Source organism: Phalacrocorax carbo, chromosome 1, assembly GCF_963921805.1.
Source record: "Phalacrocorax carbo chromosome 1, bPhaCar2.1, whole genome shotgun sequence".
NCBI classification, from domain to species: Eukaryota; Metazoa; Chordata; class Aves; order Suliformes; family Phalacrocoracidae; genus Phalacrocorax; species Phalacrocorax carbo.
This window is the reverse complement of record NC_087513.1, coordinates 36,685,357-36,700,285: the sequence shown is the minus strand read 5'-3', so window position 1 is coordinate 36,700,285 and position 14,929 is coordinate 36,685,357. Positions and strand designations below refer to the sequence as shown.

General features: G+C 36.6%; 1 protein-coding gene across 2 annotated transcripts in view; it reads left to right on the top strand.

The window, feature by feature from the left end:
* The window catches only part of TAFA2 (TAFA chemokine like family member 2), a 196,537-nt gene that overhangs the window by 167,619 nt on the left and 13,989 nt on the right, over positions 1-14,929 (top strand). For both annotated transcript variants that reach the window (XR_010372416.1, XM_064448518.1), the window contains exons 3-4: positions 3,883-4,035; positions 5,083-5,207. Coding sequence is in view for 1 of the 2 variants with exons in the window: in XM_064448518.1 (XP_064304588.1) it covers positions 3,883-4,035; positions 5,083-5,207 (278 nt within the window). In the remaining variant the exon portion in view is untranslated. The remainder of the gene's footprint in view (positions 1-3,882; positions 4,036-5,082; positions 5,208-14,929) is intronic.

Sequence of the window (14,929 nt, the reverse complement as noted above, 5' to 3'; positions counted from 1 at the left end):
TCTAGGCCATGGAAACATGATTTTTTCCTCTTTGTTAATGGCCAGTGTATGTGTTAATGCATGACCTGTCCAACTTCCAGGAAAGAAAGGTTCAAACAGCCAAGCAGATGGGTGTCAGAATTGAACATGAACATTTAAGTTGCAAGGTTAGGAACTGGCAATCATAACAAACAATGGAACTCAGAAGGCTTTCCTTGATTTAATGCTAAATTTGTGTATAAGTCTGCATGTATGCTAAATACATTATATTCCTGTTTGTGAGTTGTGAAATAATAATCTTGACCAGTAACTTGCCTTCTTGCCCGGAACAAACTTCCCATAGAAGTAAAGGAGTAAGGGCCATAACTTAGTGCCAGATGAACTGTGCAAATATGCCTGAAATTTCATTCACCTGAAGGAAAAAAAAATTAAAGTTGCCATGAAGGAACAAGAAGAGGTAGAATTTATATATATTTATAGGTCTTTGCTGTGTATGTTTAGATGTAGTCTTTAAGTGCATTCAATTTTATGTAAAATAAGAAATAATAATTACTGCGCTGTATTTTTTCCAGGGGCATGATTATGAATGCTTAAGTTTTTGGTGTATCAATATCATACTGATTTATGAGATAGTTATTGATGATTTCACTACATAAAAAATGCTATAAAAGTGGCAGGTTAATTACAGCATATACTGTTAATGGGTGAGATATGGTTATGTCTGTTTCCCAAGTTAAGCTCTCGTAATACAGTGTTACATCTTCTGGAACATAATATATACATATATTATGCTATGCATAATCATCAGAAAAACTTCACAGTCTGTACACATAGGTATCTGTGAGTCTCTTTCTTCAGTCCTTCACATTGATTCCAGAAAGGATTACTTGCATTAGCAGAGAATGCAGGACTGAATGTGTGCAGCGGTTTTGAATAATGAATTTCTGTAGGATTCCAGAAATGACATTCAGTTCTTCAAACGTTTTCTGTAAAGCAAGCAGCATACTTTGAAGTCTGTGCTAGGAGAAGAAGAAACGAAACCAAAATGCGAATCTCCTAAAGTGCTATCCTCCTTTCATGGAATGGTTCAGTGGCTTAATGAGGTTAATTTGTATTACGTTGTGGGAAATCCTTTATCTACAATATAGAGGCTTTTGTTTCACATGAATGTGACAGATACTGTACTTACTGCACTGGAACTTAATTATTTGATAGCATAAGGAGCTGAAACCCCTACATTTCCTCTCAAGGAATATTCATTGCATCCTGTAGATGGTAAATAGAAACTAGAGGATGGTTGGCCTAGATTTTCAATGTTTGAAATATCTTTGTGTAGTTTTATAGGTTGTTTTGGTTTTATACCTAGAAAATTTCAAAGCAGCTTTATTAAAGATTCCCCAAAATACTATCAATAGTATGTGATTATTTTTTCTCTCACATTTTCACATATCTTTTCACCCTTTGAAATGCTTTTCTGTATCATACATGAATGTAAGTGAGCATTTCATTTAATTACACTCTTTTGCTATAAAAGTCTTAAAATGCCTGATTTTCTCTCCCTAATTGCTATAAACCAAGTCTTTCAAAAGTTTTGTTTCAGTATGAACATTTCCCTCATGGCATTTTACAACAGCTCTTTTGACTGGCTTCCATTCCAGATGGCTATTGGTGAACATTGTACTTTATTTTCTCTTAGCTGGTATATTATGGCATTTCTCTACACCTGGTAGAGCTGTGTAAAGCTATTTAATAAGAGAGTGAGGAGACAAAATTTCAGGATCAATGATACACATTAGAATACAAATATATATACTAATATACTGAAAAATTAAGTGGGACAAAGTTCACATCCTACCACTAGATTGACTTTCTTTTTTAGATTCAGTGTCTGGGTTTTTTATGTGTCTTTCATAAAATACAAATAAATGAATTTGTGTTAACATGTGTGGGTATAAGATGTGTAATTACCTATCAAAATAAAAATGAATGTGAACTTACAAAAGCAGCATGTGTTTGTCTACTATATATTATACATTAGAAATATATCCTAGAATATTTTTTTAGCATATAACAAACAAAAAATCTTATAACTGTTATACTGAGAAAAATGAATGTATTTATTTAAATTGTTTTATTGGCATATATACCAGTGAAATTGTTTGGAAAATTATTAAAAGTAAATTTCACAGCAGACAGTGCTGGTAGCTGTAAAAATATTTCCTCATCATCAAAGGTGTAAAATATCAGAGATTGCAAAGTTTACACAGGTCGTATTTATTGCTTTCCTCATCCTCTATTGATTTAAAAGTGATAAATAGTTAAAAAACAAAGAAAAGCTTTCTTATGCAAAAAAGACCCTTTTCTCCTAGATTTCTGATTTATATGGAACATTTCAGTGTATCACAATATGATGGATCATGGGTTACCTCTTTGCATTGTGTTACATCATTTCAGCAGTAGTACAGCATGATGTAATCTAACCTGACATAGCACGATGCAGTGACAAGGAAGATCACGGACTGTTCAGTGGACTTTGTTCTACTGAAAAATGTGTAATTGTCTGCATGAAATGTTTAGTGGTTTATATTTTGTTGATGAAGACCCAGACTGTAATTGTTGCCTTTGGCTTTGCCTCTAGGAACATTCTTAGGGTCCATAACCTACATCAAGTTTGTTTTCCTTCCTCAGCCCTTTTTGGGAGCTGATACTGTGCAATAACAACTGAGTGGATCCAGGAATCAATGTTGGGCTCCTGAAAGCCTGTTAGTAGGGTCTTGTCCTCATGGAAGCTCTCATTTATTTTTTGCCATTAGGGATATAAAAGGTAGCTGAAGTGTTCAGTATACAGGCTTTGCATAAAGCATACAAAAAGTTACACAACAGAAAAAACTCCGGACGTAGGGGTACTGTTAAAATACATATTGCTTTGCGTAATTAATATTGCTCTCTGTACAAGGTTGTAGGTCAATACCAGCTAAAAGTTTGGATTATTTTCTCTCTTGCTTCCGATGGAAATGAACTATCCCCAGAAATACCTGGTCTTGTATCGGTCACCACTGAAAGTTCAGTTAAAATTACTTTTTCTGAATTTCACATCCTTTGCTAACTGGATGCTGAACCAGAAAGTGTGGTTTGGTAGTTCTCTTACCAAATTGGTCCTATCATAGGACTCCTGTAGCATGGTTCCGGTGAACAGTTAGAGCAGCATGGGCGGGGGTGACGGCTACTGGACATGATATAATGAAAATTGTGCCCACGTTGAAGAATTTCATTCCCCATATTCCCAGACTTTCATTAGAGTGCCAGGCAGAAAGATTAAAAATGGGGTTCCTTGGTAGAATTTATTTCTGGGTTTTGTTTGAGGGCTGTCCCTGTATCCTGCCAGCTCTTCCCTGTCCGTCTGTATGGAGGTTTTGGGATATCATATCAAGAACTGCATTTGCCCGGAACATAAAGTCTGGAGACATAGATTTTGAAAACTTATGCATGTATGGGTATTTTAACATTGATACACTTTCATTTCAAGGTTTATCCCTCAGGGAAAAGAAAAAAAAATATCTTGGTAGAGATACACAGCTGTCTATGTGAGTCCAAAAATTAATATAGTTTCTAGGTTAGTTTTATAATGTTTCTACTTCCTGCTTCCCTGGAACAGTCGCATATGCAGCCTTCTCTGCTTGTTCTTCTTTACCCAGTGTTTTCTGCCTAAGATAGTTATACTACATTTGGAAAAGAAATCAACTTTACATTCTAGTGTTAGCACCATTGTAATTCTAGCTTCATGCACGGCAGAGTGCCTTACAGAGCCAAGTTTAATGCATTTCTAATTAACACCCCCCCCCCCCCAACAGTATGATGTTACCTCGCAATGTTATCAAATTGCTCATCTTCTTATTTTCACAGCTCACCATGTTAAAACTGGGACCTGTGAAGTGGTGGCACTCCACCGATGTTGCAATAAGAACAAGATAGAAGAAAGATCACAGACAGTGAAGTGCTCCTGCTTCCCTGGGCAGGTAGCAGGTACCACCCGGGCAGCTCCTTCTTGTGTTGATGGTGCGACTACTCTACTGCTTCCTGTTGTTGCATGTGCCTAGGGGGTTTTGCTGGCTTAATGTCATCAGTGAGAACCACACCATTACAGTTAGATATTTAAAATAAGAGTAGGAAGCCTTTTGCATTTTGAAGGGCATGCCCAAGGTGAATGGGAGGAAGATGGCAAAAATGAATTTTTTGCTACTACTATATGGGAATGCTAAGCAAAATTATTAGAGGCCAGTGAAAGAGACCTCTTGAGAAGCTAAATTTGATCTAACTAAGAGAGTGCCCTCGGAATTGTATGAAATTCACTTAATTAAAAATGTTTATGCAAAATCTACATAAGTATATTCTTTTCATGTGCTGCAGTCTTACCTTTTATTTGTATTTTTTTTTATTATTATACAGGAACAAACAAGCAAACAAACAGAACACAGTTCTGGCTGGTTTTTAGTCTTTTTAGACCAACACTATTTTTCCTATTCACAGTGCAATATTAATGTTTTGCTTAACAAATCTGGCATAGGCTCATATGTTTTATTTGGGGAAAATACTAGTTGATTTTTCACATCTCTTTCTCTGAAAGAGCAGCAGGATGGATTCACCCTTTACATGATCTCTTTACTGTTGATATGTTGTTGGCTGTCAGAGAAGCTGTAAATATGTCATTATTGGGGAATAAATTTAATCAAGCTATGCTAGACTATATAGTAGATCAGGCAAAACACAGTAACTCAAAAGAAGATATTCTACTTAAAACTTTGAAATTTGGCTGAGCAAGAAAAAATGAGGGTTGGAAAGAAATGCTTTGAAATTAGTTTGTAACTGCAGTAAATTAAAAAAAAAAACAACGCACAGTAAAGAGATTGTGAAGCACAGAGCGCCTTGTGCAAACTGAGACCTAATTCTTATGAAGATTCTGAGCTGGCTGAAAATCACAGACTAGCTGTCAGTCAATATATTTCTAACATTTTCCTGGAAAATAAAAGAAATGTTGAAAGATAATGACATATTATAGTGTCTGTTTCAATAACATGCGAATGTGTTTGTGTGCCTCTCTTTTAGCTTCAATAGTGGAGCAGAAATGGTGGTGCCACATGCAACCATGTCTCGAAGGGGAGGAATGTAAAGTTCTTCCAGATCGAAAGGGATGGAGCTGTTCCTCTGGGAATAAAGTGAAAACAACTAGGGTAGGTATGATACCAAACTTACATGTAACCAACAGGTGAAAAAAACCCAAAAGTGCACATGAAATTGGTTGTACATAGAAGACAGCTGAGAAGACTAAAGAAGTGTGGGAAGATAGTCATACTGGGATTGGATGTCCTGGTCCTCCACGTTTTCCTGCACGTTTGCACACTTAGCAATTGCTTGAATATGGTAAGCAGTGTGCCAGACCTTCTCAGGTAAGCAGTGGAGATAGTAGAGTTGACCCCTTTTTCACCTACCAGTAATGATATTATAATCTGATATGTATTTCTCTCTGAAACCAGTTGCACAAAGTCTATACACCCTGCAAAGCTCTTCATTCACAGGATAGCAAACAAGTGCAATTTTATCAATAACATGGAATTACCTTGTTTCTACATAGAAACTACTGAGTATGGTAAGCATTTGATGTGTCATGACAGTATGGTCTCCTGGTTGTTTCTGTCTTGTATGACTGGGACTTACTAAAAAGATTTGACAGACTTTCAGTGAGTTCCTTTTCTCCATTTGACACTTTTTATATTATTAGTTCAAAATTTACATTAACAGAAATACGTTTAGCATTCATCATATACAATGCCTGAAAAGAAGGTAAGCCTGCTGTCATCTCAGATTTTAGTGGCTACTAGAAACAGAAGAATAACAAATTCTTCAGCTAAGCATCAGGCACTCAAACTTCCTAAAAAGACAATGTTGTACCTTTACAGAGTTATCACAGTTCTTCATCAACATAGAACAGATTAAAACACACTCCAAAGACACACAAGCATAAACACTTTCATCCCTACATCCCACCACACATACTGATGACTGGTTTTCCTTGTAAGGATTTAGTTACTGTTTGCAGTGTCAGGCCATAATTTGCTACTGTGGTGTTTACTCTATGCAGGTGTCTGAGTGTCTACGTCATTTGATTGAAACCCTCCTTGCATAGGCACTAAATTGCTAGTACACCTTGGTTGTAGTGAAATGTGCACTGAGTGAATTATATTCCTTCTGTTCCACAGAGCACTCTACATGTCTCAGTTTCTGTATGTATAAGTCTTTAAAACATTTTGACATTCTTTGAAGGAAAGATACTTTCTAAATGTTTGATATACAATTATACTCCTGAGACCTCTTTCTAATGTGTTTCTTCTGAAGCTAACCTTGCTTGAATGCTGCCCACACTTAAATTTGTACATGCCAATGCAAATCTGATTATATGCATGTAAAATGTGTGTGTGTTTTTATTATAACCAAAAGGAACTAGATATAATTTAATAATAGTAATAGAAATAAAAAAAAAATTACGTGTGTGTGTGTGTGTTTTGATATTTGTCCTTGCTACTACTACATGGCACTATTAGTGTTAAAGAACACATGCTGTTTTATACTTAATGTGAGAGTTTAACAAGCAGTAAGTAAAAATGTGGATCTGGATTACATTTCTGTAGGAAAAAAGAGATCACAGAAGGGGTAGATATCAATTAGAGTTGCCCTGAGGAGATTTCTTCCTAAGTTTTTGTCAGAAGATAGGTTTTTCTACATTGGTCAAGGTTATGAAGTTCTGCCCACTGTTAGGAGTCCACAGAAGCCCAAGGCTCTTGTGCTCAAGGGTTTATGCCTCTGTTGCAGACTCATAGGTCTGGCTTTTTGCAGGAATTGGTCTTTCCTTGTCCTTCCTGGAGGTAACAATCCGCAGGACTCATTTCATACCTCTTCAGAAGTGAAGCTGTGAAAAAGCCATTTTTATTTATTTTATTTGCCATCATACGCACTGACTCAGTACAATGGCTATCATAACCTGCTTGCAGACCTACCACCACTAAAAGGAAAACGGTAATCCCCTTAAACACACACCCCCCCCCCCCCCCCCACATTTGTTTTGGCCTCTAATTTGTCCAGATACTATGTGTTTGCCCCCTTCTTCCTTCATTTCCCCACACAGCTGCAAAGCAGTCTTGAGACATGAGCGAACTTGAATTGAAATTTCTGACAAAGATCTGGTCTCAGTTGTTGAAAACAGGTGGCAGGTGAATGAAGGTCTCTGTCTTTCCAGAGGCAGGAGTCTGAGATTTTAACAGACGTCATTCTGGTGCCCAGAAAAATATACATTGCTATTGGAAATGTGAGAGATTCTTTGTGTTAAGAGAGTAGGTTATTATCAAAAAGCAAGGACTTTTTCTTAATATGTAGTGACTACAATATTTTTGTAACTCCTCTTTCTGCTTCCCAAAGTCTATATAAATAAAAGGAAAAATTCTAAAGTGCTCTGTCGTTTCAAAACCCCCTTTTTTTGAGAAAAATAAAAGGAACTGTACAGAGAGTCAGTATTAAGAAGTCATTAATAATAAGCATCTGATTGTCGAATGAAATAACCCATATGTGATTTTCATGTATAATGTAAAAGCATAAAGAAACAAAGAGAACTGAACAGCTTGGGTAATTTAAGTGTATTGCAGAAAAGCCTTGTGAAGGCTTTCCTGAAAGGTCTAAGAAAGTCTATATTCACCTCCAAACATTTTCTGTAAGTTTGCCTCCTTCATGTGCAAAAAAAAGTAACCTAATTAACCGCTGAAGTGCTACTACATTCTCTTCACAGGATACCAAGTTCAAAAGCAGCACCTACGTTTCCACATGTCAAGCCTCTAATAGTCAGCATTATGTTAGAGATAACACTAGTGAAGGAAGGATTTTGCTAGTCCACCTCCGTTAGCATATTTACTCACACTCTTGTAAAAATTGATGATACCAACTTCTTAATACTTATTGTATCAATCACTAAGCAAAAAGGCCAAGTGAATAATGGGAGAAAACTAATTGATTTTTAAAAATGTGGTCTACTTGAGGTTTCACATTTTGTTCAGATATGGGGATCTAATAAGGTAATACATCATTAATGAATTAGAAATAGCATGAAATGTTACGGTGTCAGAATTCAAATGTTAAGGAAAGTCAGGTGGAAATTGTTTACCTTCAGAATGCAAAACCAGATATTATGGACAGATTAAACTGTTTTTCCTAATTTGTCTGCATATTGGTGGGAGAGGGCTGACATTAGGAGTTAACCATGGAAAAAGAATGAATACGGGGTGGTAAAGAGTGTATGAATAAGCTGAGTACTGAGTTAACTTGTGTGGGTTTAGAATTGACTATTTTGGGTCTACATAGCCTGCAGGAGGGGAAGGGGAGAAAAGGCAACGACAATTTAGCTAAAACAGTAATATTTTTTGCTTCATGTAAAGAAATGAGTGCTTGCATTCCTGAGCATTATACCACAACAAAAAAGGATGTTCAGGAATACATTAGGAGAATTATGAAATGATTATGTGCATAGCTGAGTTTTACTAGGCACATTGTGGCATTCTCCTCCAGACTGAGAAATTGTTGTGAGATAGAGCCATTGAATTTTTTTCTATATGGCTAGCCTCGATGTTTTGATAAATAAACACAAAAATTTTATCATGCTACCCTCTTTTAAATGATGACAGTAGCATTAAGATAAAGGGAAAATCCAAATAATTTTTTTTTTACCTTTGAAATATTTTTTGTTTGTACAGGCTTTTTCTAATATAATTATTTTCATTCAAAAAGCTCTCTCGGTTGCATTTTCTTCTGTTTTTGCAAAATAAGAAAAACATCTGTTTAAAGCAGGGAAATTTTCCCATCAGTTGAAAACTCAAAAGTATAGCAATCTGATGTATAAAATTGACAATGACGTTAAAAAAATGCTGTAAGTTTTTATTGAACAAAGGAACCCTTTACTTTTACTTTATTGGAAAACAACAGTTTGCAGTCAGGTAAGAGCTAAGGAGACACAATTTCATGTTTCTCTCCATTATGGGGTGTATTCCATACCAGAGGTCTCTCGATAGGGGTTTTTCAAGCGCATTCCAGATGCCAGGCTTCCCTTGTATTTTTAAGAACAGTACATTGTCCATTATCTTTAAAATAGAGACTGACTTTAAATAAGAGCACCAGAAGCTGCATGTAACCTGCATGAAAGTGCATCTGCAGTGCCTCCTCGGGTCCTGGTTCCCCAGGCATCCACCCTGGGACTTGCATGGAGCATGTCGTGGCTGCTGGGGAGGCCATAAACCCATGTGTCTTTTCTGCAGAAACTAGAGCACAGGAACACAGGTAAAGTGGTGCATCCTGGGTCTCATCCTGAGATCCTGGACCTGCAACATGACTGAAAGTATGCACTTGTGCCCGGGTGTAGGGAAAATATCAGCCCTGGGCTGATATTTTATGATGATGTAGAGAAATATCATTGATATTTTTCATGTGAAATAAAATAGACTAGACTAGACTACCTCAGTTGGAAGGGACCTACAATGATCATCTAGTCCAACTACCTGACCAGTTCAGGGCTGACCAAAAGTTAAAGCGTGTTGTTAATGGCATTGTCCAAATGCCTCTCAAAAGCTGACAGTCCACCTCTCTAGGAAGTCTGTTTCAGTAAATGTTTGATCACCCTCTCAGTAAATAAATGTTTCCTAATGTCCAGTCTAAGCCTCCCCTGGTGCAGCTTCAAACTATTGCACAGTAATGAAATAGTACCTTGTCTGTAAGTTTCAAAAGCCGAAGTTTGAACTTGAAAGTGCATCAGGTCCTCAAAATAGTTTGATTTGGTAGATCTGCTTGTGGAATAAGGCATTGTTTAATGCTAAGTACTAAGTTCTGGCTGAAATATGTGGAGTGGAATTTACTGGACTTTGCTTGGGTTAGGACTTTCTAGAGTGAGATGACTAGCCTAAGCTCTAGGTTGTCATTTTAGTGTTGGAGAGGATTGCTCAATTCCAGAGGACAATTCATTTTGTCCTAAAATAAGTCAGATGAATTATCTTCTGGAGGTGCTTATGTCTCCCTAATAACTCTAAAGGAAAGCTGTGATGACTGGCTTAGTGCCTAACATTTAGATACTTAATGTTGAATAGCAAGATGCTGGCTCTGAGACTTTACTCTCTTTGATGTGGTCTTCAGTAGGAAGATGATCAAAAAAGCCACTTCATTCTTTGTCAGTTTGGGAAACTTTGGACTTTGACACTACCAAATGCATTATAATATAAGAGATGTTTCGAAAATGTTCATATTCTGAGGATACACAGCTATGAGCTAAATTGGTGAATCATACTATGATAAGCAACATGTCCAGTATCTACTCTTAAGCAAAAACTGGCAACAAGTGCATATCCTTTTAGAATTGACTTGTTGGTATAATACTACCAATAATACTAATATTAATAATATAAATGAACTAAAAATATCAGATGTAATGCATAGCAGGTATTGATTATTAACCTCTGAAAATCTCTAGAAGGAGGAAGTTAATGTTTTCCTATAAAGAAGTGAAAATAGTATTTTCAGATAGGTCATAAAGGGCCATCTTTTGGAAATAAGCATCCAACTTCTGGAATAGCTTAGCACCCAACCTTTTAGGAGGGGCAGAAGGAACTGCAATTGTCACTCTGAAAACTGGCTATTATTTTTAATATGTGGGGAAAAGCACACTGCAGAACAGAAAGAAATCAATATCTAATATATTACTATGTAACTATATGCCAAACCAATATTAGAAGTAGAGTACTGTAAAAAAAATAAAATAAATATTACAAGGACAGAGAGAAATAAAAGAGAAATATTACAGGGCCAAAAATAAATCTATATTGAGCATATTTATCTACATTCCAAATCCAAATCTCCTTTCCAAATCAATACCAGAGATAGACGACTAGTGTGAAAAGAACAGAAATATTGCCGGAATGGAAAGAAATCCATACTGAGAGTGTTTATCTACGTTCCAAAACAATATTGGCAAGAGCCTGAAGTCAGATATTTGTAATATTCTATTTAATCTAATTTTACATTATGGCATCCAGAGTTTAAAAGAAACTAAAAATTGAATAACATTCTTGGAAGAGGAGAAAGTGTACCATCCAAACACACCAACTGGCTGCACATGAAGCCAAATGGTGTTCAGTATGTGCATTCCACTACTCTGAATCAATGCAGTTCTGTTGCTATCTATAAATACTGCTTACATTTTTACCCTGTCTCCTCTTTCTCACTTGCAGATGCTGGATTGTTTCTAAATTCATTACAGCTGCTGAAAGGAGAGGCAGTAATTTTATTTATGTTTCAATGTGTAAAATATGCTGTTCATAACCCTTTCAGCACAAGGGATGAAAGGACCTCAGTTAGGTACCTTTACGTAGTAATGCTGTGCAGTGGGCTGCTGAGATTTCCAGTATCAGGAGTCAACATTAGCGGTGACTCAACTACTACCGGTGCTGTCATAACCACTGCTTGAGTAAGACAACATAATACAAGAGAGCTAAAATGTGTCCCTGGATATGAGGAGAAAATGGCATTTTTCTTGTAACTGAGCCTGACATCAGTGTTAGCAATGCAGCTACGTTAGCTGTTGATCTGTGCTTCTCTGCATGAGCAACAGATGCATAGGCTCTTTAAGCAGCAGCAGAGCAGGAGAAAATGGAACAAGCATTACTGTTTTTTCTGCCAGAGCTGAAAAGAAATATTGCTATTGTGGTATCCTCTTCCCTCACGTCTTTATTCCTCTTTCTCCTCCAGGCTTCTCAAAAACAGCAGTAACAATGACACAAAATTAGAAAAAACAGGAATTCTTCATATAAACATTGTATATAGGTCATTCTAGGATGTTTCTGATAGGCCGGATGTATGGTAGTTGTGGTCAGTCAGTGCTAATAATTCAATGTATTTCTCACATGACATTTTTTCAGTGTAAAGCTGCTACTAACTTCCATCACATGAAACAATTTGCCTTTTGCTTTGACCACTCCAAAATGCGAATACTTGCAGGATAAATCAATGATCTGCCATGTGTCAGTAGTAAATAATGACAGCAAGTGCTTTTCCTAATATTACTTAAGGGGCTGTATGAATAAATTAAGAAACAACCTAACTGCAAAACTTCTCTATCCCCCTGCCTCACTTCAGAGCCTCTGTCTGCAGGCTCCTAACCTTCTACCTTAATTTCAGATGAAGATTTATAAGAATAATACACATATATACAGTGACTAGCAATACCTTGTGGTTCATAAAAAGGATATGATTACAATATAAGTAAGTGCACAGACTGTATCAAAATATTACCCATGGAAAAGAGTGATTGCACTTGTGACAGTCTTTTTGTTGCTATGGCATCTCTTTCCATGCCTTTGGCTAATCTGTCACTACGAGAAGTTTGCAGCTGCCTCAGCATGTTTCTCATTGCTAACTCAGAGACCCACTGCATCTAATCTGTCATTAAAATAGCAATGAGTGGTATGTACACCTTTACCTAAAGATACATACAAGTTTCAGGAGGCAAATGAGCTGGTAATGGAAGTAGGATGACATTTTCTGGGGTCAAGCTAGTTTTTTGTATTAGTAAGTAATTATTGTTTTGATCTAGCAACACGTCTTTCATATTTTAGGACACATGGACAGTTTGATGAAAATAGTTAGCATTCCAGCGAACACGTTACAAGGAATCTTCAGTATTCAGGGCTATGCAATTCACTGATTTTCTTAAAAATAGCTGCTATATACCAAATTTACTTCTTTAATGTGAAGTTGGCATGCCTAGTTCTACCCTATGAAAAGGTTCCTGTTGCAAGTCTACATTTGACATGAGTTTAGGCCTACAGCTCGATGATGTTCATTTGTAGGTCACAATAATCTAGACAAGTCATAGTCCTTTCCCCAAAGGCAAATGTCCTTAAAAATACCCACAAAACACGAGTTATGATGGAAAGGATTAAAGCAAGAAGTGTTATGGTGTGTAAGCAAAGTCATAGACTGAAAGGTCAATAAAACTTGTTGGGCAGGTGAAGATAATCCAAACATTTGTCTCCCAAGACATTCTCAGTCTCAGATTTTGTTTACTTTTGTTCTGATTCTGAGTCCTATGGATACTGGTATTAAGAACTGAAAGTGAGGAGCATCAAAAGGGAGAATGGGTTAAAGGCAATATTCATAGGTACAGCTCTTGTGGAAAGAAGGAGCCTGTTAATGCATTACTTGAAAGAAAATAATTTCTGAAAACAGAATAGCATTTTTATTTTTTTAATTAGCAGCATTTGCCTAGAAGGTTTGCAATTTTTCCTTATTTGTATTCAATCCCCTGCTTTATCTGCTTGTGAATACACTGGGTCTTGTCTCTAGCTATTCAGAACTGTTACTCTAGCTTTTTTTTGTGAGTAAAAACTGTACATATCATGAGAAATAAAATCTTTTGCAATCCCTTAGCACACTCACAGAGTGTTAGTAATATACGATGTGTTTTATACATTTTTATGAAGGAATAGTTTTTCCTAAGGTAAGACTGTTTTCAATGTGATCCATTGTAAACTGTCATTTTAGCTTCTGCAGAAACTGAAAATTGACAGAATTATTCTGACATCAAAGGAAAATATTTCTGTTATATTTAAAGAAAAATGCAAATGGATTTCAGTTGCATGCCACTAATTAACTAATAAGTGATTTTTGCAAGCATTACTTTCTTCCACCTGGGAATCCTCCACTCCATCAGTCCAGCCAAGAGGTTTTCTGCCTTTGTCCCAAAAGATTCAACTTGTGATTTATTTTTCTTTCTTTTCTTTTTTTTCCCCTAATTTGTCCTTTGCTGGCATGTTTGAGATATTGACCTCATGTCTGAAGAATAATTTTCTGCCTCTGTGATGGAAAATAAGAATGAATTCTGAATGCTGTATGTAAATTACTGGTTTTCTCCACTTCTCCACAAAGTGGAAATGTCCTGACACCGAAATCAAAGATGTTTTCAGTCTCATTTGCAGCTCCATTTTCTGCCAGTCTCTTTGCCCTTTCACAGCTGTGCAAGAGGGCTCTTTGAATATCTAGCAGTCCTTTTTAGTTTTCTACTGTCAATTTCTACTACCTCACAAGTTACTATATAGGAAGATGATATTCAAGTGCCAGTATTATGCGAGTTCATGCTGGCGTGCTCTAAAACTAGTGCTTCTTCCTTGTTTCACCCTTCCTTATAGCCTGGAAGGGGTTCTTTGGATCATTTCTGCAAGTCAGAAATGATACATTTCAGCTCAGAGGGACTGGAGTGTTCTAAAACCTCACATCACCTACTACGTAAATAGCTGTAGGCAGAGCTCTTGCCTCTTTCCATAGGTGTTTGGTACAGGATTCAAAAACTGTGCATCACTGCTTAGTTTCAGAACTGGTATGAGGGAATGGGAAAGTGGCCCCCAACTGTCCAAAGGGTATTACTTTCAATTCTCCAAAATCCCATGGTTTTCCTTATTAATTAGGACTGCTCACAGAAAACCTCAGAAGACTGCCCTGTCACAGCTCTGCTTTTCTACCTTCTAATAAGGAAGGAAGGAAGGAAATGGATAATAATCAATGTCAAGCAGAGAAAATCAGTCATACTGACTGCATATGTGCAGTCACCATTGGAGGAGTGAACAACACTCAAACCAGTTGAAATCAGGTTACTCAGATATTATTCCCTTGCAGAGTGAAGTGGGCATGGTTGTAAATCTTATTTCTCCATAAGAATAATGAAGATAGTCCTGTCCTATCCGAGAACTGTTCAAAATGAAGAAAAACTGTATTTCAGGCAAGAATAAATGGAAGATTAATGTATAGGACTAAATTAAAAAGAAGAGGGCCAACGTAAAATTAATTTCCATAAGAATTTCAAAGTTGTTAATTTTTTTAA